The sequence below is a fragment of the Trichechus manatus genome, unplaced genomic scaffold (genome assembly GCF_000243295.1).
Source record: "Trichechus manatus latirostris isolate Lorelei unplaced genomic scaffold, TriManLat1.0 scaffold00061, whole genome shotgun sequence".
Taxonomy (NCBI): domain Eukaryota; kingdom Metazoa; phylum Chordata; class Mammalia; order Sirenia; family Trichechidae; genus Trichechus; species Trichechus manatus.
In genome coordinates this window covers 3,019,017-3,024,044 of record NW_004443997.1, presented here as the reverse complement: position 1 = coordinate 3,024,044, position 5,028 = coordinate 3,019,017, and the positions used below count along the sequence as shown (strand labels likewise).

The following is a 5,028-nucleotide window of genomic DNA, read 5'->3' as shown; positions in this document are numbered from 1 at the left end:
AAAAAAAAAAACTGTAACGGCTGCAGGGATAAATCTGAATGGCATACATATTGTACATGTAGAAATTTGTGGTGTTCACTTTTTATCAGAACTAAATCCGGATTCTGGGGCTGGAGGACAGATAAAGCAGAAGTTGTTAATGGTTACGAAGCAAAGGTAAAAGGAAACTCTTAAAATAAGATTTACTATAGCTATTTAGCTTCTATGCAAACGAGGAGTCTGTTCAGATTTTTTCATGCACCTGTGCCATGAAGATGCTCTGGGGGAATACGTATTGTCTAATGTGTCTCTCACTTGAATTTTTATCTTATTGGACTTTCAGAAATGTGATGGCATGTCCTGAGGAGGTCTCTAGTTATGCCAAAGAAAAACAGTATTGTAGAGAAAAGAGTATAGGTACCAGTTGTCCTGGTAGGAATGACAAGCTAATGATTCATTTAATTCTTAAAAAAAAGAAAAGAGAGAGAAAAAGAACTAGACTTAGCATACTTGTCCATCGGTTTTTATCACCTGAGTGATTTTTAAAAATATCCTAACGTAGCTTTTATGTCTCTGATGGTAGCCAGTAGGCTTATAGCCCATTTACATGACATCAGGGAATTTAGAAAATGGTTTTTAATAGTGGAGACGACAGTCATTTGAGTCATCTGGCATTTTGTCAGCTGGGAAGCTCTGTGTCTTGGCCTTTCCTTAGCCAGCAGTGCAGAGGGGCTGGTGGCCCTCTTGTGGCCTCTGAGTGAGCACTTAGAAAGCTTACACCATGCTCAGCAAGACACATTTAGAAGCAGATATACTTGTGCTGAGTGTGTTTTCTGAATCTCTCACGTCAAGAATCCACAAATGGCATAGAGAGTGAGTTCCCTGTTAACCACTGTGTTGGCTTCCCAGACCACCATGTTCACCAGTCAACCTGGGTAACAGCACATTTACTCTGGCAGTTAAAATAAAAAAAAAAAATTTTGGTCACTATACAGAATTCCTTTTAAATAGTGATTTGCTGGTTTTCTGTAAACCTTTCAGGTGTGGAAAACCTTGTATTCCTTCCTTTTTCCTTCTCTCCAGCAGATGGCTGTTTAAGTCCGTATAAGATTACCACCAATCAGTAGAAGTACATGATGCAGGTTTGGGAACCTTAGGACAACAGAAACCCATTGGGAAACCTAAATTGCAGGACATTGGTTTGAGATTGTTCAGCAGCGAGGAGGGCGAGTAGGAAGATGCAGCCTGACGCTGTTAACTCCTCAGTTATTTAAAACTGTCAAATGTGGAAAGTAACTGCTGATGCATTTCTTAGCTGATAATTTGCATATTTTCTCTGAAGAATCCTAATGATTGTTAACCATTTCTCATTTTTATTTTGTGGATTATTATTTTATTTTTGCTTCAGCATTTTTGCTCTTGCTATGCTTATTTTTTGAGTTTTGATTCCCTGTGTCACTGTTTTCTTTTGCACACATCTCTCAAGGTTTACACAGTAAATAATGTGAGTGTGATAACTAAAATACGGACAGAACATCTGACCGAGGAAGAAAAAAAGAGATATAAAGGTAATGCTCCCTCCTTCTTTTAGCCTGGAGAGGGCCTTCATTGGCTCTGTTTTGGGTTACTGTGATCAGGAAGCACTAATCCTAACCCTAACTTCCTTTTTATAAAAATTTCCTTAGTTTGACTCATTTTTGAAGGTGTTTCCCCATAGTTGGCTTCTGCTGTAATTAAAGCCATTCACGAAGGCTTGTTTATGTTTTATGAAGAACAATTGTTGGATTTGGCCGAAAAAGTAGATAGGGAAATTGGAGAATGTTTACCATTGGAATGAGTGACTTAGTCCAAAATATCATGATGAAAGATTTGAACAGAACTTGGGGCTGTAAGTCAAAACGCTGCCATATCCCAGCTCCGCCAATGGCTTGGTGAAGTTAACTACCCTCAGTTTCCTTAGCAGTGGACTGGAGGTGATATTAGACCTTCCTTAGAGTTGTCGGGAGTATTAGATGCATTACTCCCTGTAAACCTCTCCAATAGAGAGGTCGGCATGCAGTGATTGGTAGCTACCACCAGTACCACTACTATTACCATTACTCCAGTTTGACAGATGAGGAAACCAAGGTCTCAGTATCTGTCATTGGACACACTGAGAGTGAATAGTCAAGGTGGGACTGGAATCAGATATGGCTGCCTCCTAAATCCACACTCTTTCCACTATTCTGCTTTAATTCTCCTATCTGTTGTCCATCTAGTTTAGAAGTCCTAATAAAAAGTGTCCTATGAAGGATGAATTAGCTTATGGTTGTTTGTGGATGATCTTAGCCTGTTCACAAGCGAAGAACTTTACTTCAGCATTGCCTAATGCAGATTCCTGGGATCAAAAACTTTAAAATATGCTGAGCATCTTTTTCTATAGCCACAATAAGGTATACTATTAGAAACTGACCTTTTTTCCCCCTCTGTAGCGGACAGGAATCCATTGGAATCTCTGCTGGGGACTGTGGAACACCAGTTTGGTGCTCAAGGGGTAAGTTTAAGCCACAGGCTTTCAGCAGTCTTATGAAAGGAAAGGACTTATTTGTGCTTGTGATAGCATTTATTGAATCACGTGCAGGCCATTCTATTTGAAAAGGTTAAAGAGTACTCCTAAGCTAGAATTTGAGATACTCTTTTGGAAGGGAATTAGGCAAGTCTTTAAAAATAAACATTTCAGAGGAGGGGTGGTGATTATGGAAATCAGATGCTTCCTCTCTTATTCATTATAAACTAGGGCTTCTCTATAACAATGGAACTTAAAAAGTATGTTGTTGTTGTTTGCCATTGAGTTGATTCTGACTCACGGTGACCCCACGTGTGCAGAATAGAACTGCTCCATAGAGTTTTCAAGGCTGTGAACTTTCAGAAGCAGGTCTTCAGGATTAAGAAGTATACCAAACCAAACCAAACCTGTTCCCATCAAGTCAATTCTGACTCATAGCGACCCTACAGGACAAAGTAGAACTTCCCCATAGGGTTTCCAAGGAGCGGCTGGTGGATTCGAACTGCCAACCTTTTGGTTAGCAGCCGAGCTCTTAACCACTGCACCACCAGGGCTCCGAGAAATATACAGGACTTTATATTTTACAGAGCACTTTAACAAACATTATCTTACTTGATCCTCACACTAACTATATGAAATTGGTACACTGGAATTCACCGAGGGTCAGAGAAATGAAATTACCGTTCCAGTGTCACAAGCTTGAGAATGACAGAGCTGGAACTTAAGCCCCAAATCTTATGTACTTTCAAATATTTCTGCCTTTTTTTCTTTTCTTTTCTATAATCAGGATGCAAAGAAGAGTGCAGAAATATTTAGTTCCTAATTTTAAAAGGGAGAAATCCATTAGACTTGCCATGGAATTTGGTAACACCATTGTAGATTTTCTTGTGCAATGCAGTAACTTAATAAAGTTAATGACTAGAACTTCCTGACCTGTAGCTGGCTCACAAGTCCACCTCAGAGACTGAGTGCCACAGGCCCTCACTTGGGAGCATACTTTGGCATTTCTAATTTCTCTGGGTTTTGGCTTGGCAGGACCTCACCACAGAATGTGCCACTGCAAACAACCCCACAGCCATCACGCCTGAGGAGTACTTCAGTGAAGAGTTTGATCTGAAAGATAGGGACATTGGAAGGCCTAAAGAGCTGACGATTAGAACACAAAAGTAAGAGATTCTGTGGCTGGAAGTTGTGCTGTTTAATTGTCATGTTCAGTTATTCCTTGCCCCCTTCCTTTAAGAACAAATTTTAAACCACTTTATCTGAAGGAAGCTAACAGTAGATTGCCCACCTTAGGAGCCCTTTCCAGACAGTACATAGTTTGAATGTTAAGAATTCCTTCTTTTACTGCCAACAAGCTTCCACTGATCAAATGAAATGGTTTCCACTGGCCATCTTATTTCTTCATACTTCCTGACATTTAAGTCGGTTACAGTGGGTGGCAGTAATCAGGCCATTTCCTCTGATTGTCAGATTTTATAGTGATCTGAATTCCTATAGTTCTCAACCCTTCATAGAATTCAGAGATAACTGGAAAGACTGTGGAGTCAGGAGGCTAGTGGTGACTGTTGTTGTTGCTGGGTGCTATCAAGTCGATTCTGATTCATAGAGACCCCATGTGACAGAGCAGAACTGCCCCATAGGATTTCCTAGGCTGTAATTGTTATGGGAGCAGATTGCCAGGTCTTTCTACCGCAGAGCTGCTGGGTGGATTCAAACCGATGACCTTTCAGTTGCAGCCAAGTGCTCAACCGCTGCACTACCAGGGCTCCTGGTGGCGACTAGCCTACTGCATATAGTAGTCTGCTTTCCCCGTCTGGTAGAGATGGTCTTCATCTTTTCTCTGCTAAATCCTGCAGGTTTAAAGCAACGCTGTGGATGTGTGAAGAGTTTCCTCTGTCTCTCGAGGAGCAGGTCATTCCCATCATTGACCTGATGGCCAGAACAAGCGCTCATTTTGCAAGACTGAGAGATTTCATCAAGCTGGAATTCCCACCGGGATTTCCTGTCAAAATAGGTACCGTTAAATGAACCACAGGAACACTTGTAGGTTCTGCTCATTATTGTGGGTGATAGAATATGCTTCAGGGAATTGCAGCACTTGAGACACAGAGTAATATATAATAGACAAGGAGGAGGAGGTCAGAATTATTCTGCAGTCTGATGTAAAGAAGTGTCATGATTCTTGGTTCAGGTTGGGGATTTGCATATCAAAATTAGGAAACACCAACCATCAGTTCTATTTATAGGCAGTCCTGATAGATGTAAAAAGGCATAAAAATATGATATATTCATTGTTTTAATGTCAAACCTTATTTAAGTCAAACTTCAAATTAGATAGTTATTTGAGGCAGATAGTTGACAGCAAGATCCTCTGATACATAAATGTTTTCAGGCCCGGACTAGTATGCATAATACCATGTATAACAGATAATACTCACGAGGAATTTTCATTTTGGATTGTTGTAGACTCATGAAACTTGAACCCTGGCTCATTATTTACT

At 40.4% G+C, this 5,028-nt stretch overlaps 1 protein-coding gene across 1 annotated transcript in view; it reads left to right on the top strand.

The window, feature by feature from the left end:
* The window catches only part of ANKRD13A (ankyrin repeat domain 13A), a 41,838-nt gene extending 36,816 nt beyond the window's left edge, over positions 1-5,022 (top strand). Inside the window, exons 7-11 of the mRNA XM_023733723.1 lie at positions 90-156; positions 1,466-1,547; positions 2,451-2,512; positions 3,560-3,690; positions 4,384-5,022. Of these exons, the coding sequence (XP_023589491.1) occupies positions 90-156; positions 1,466-1,547; positions 2,451-2,512; positions 3,560-3,690; positions 4,384-4,555 (514 nt within the window). The 3' untranslated portion in view covers positions 4,556-5,022. The remainder of the gene's footprint in view (positions 1-89; positions 157-1,465; positions 1,548-2,450; positions 2,513-3,559; positions 3,691-4,383) is intronic.
* The last annotated feature ends 6 nt before the right edge of the window (positions 5,023-5,028 follow it).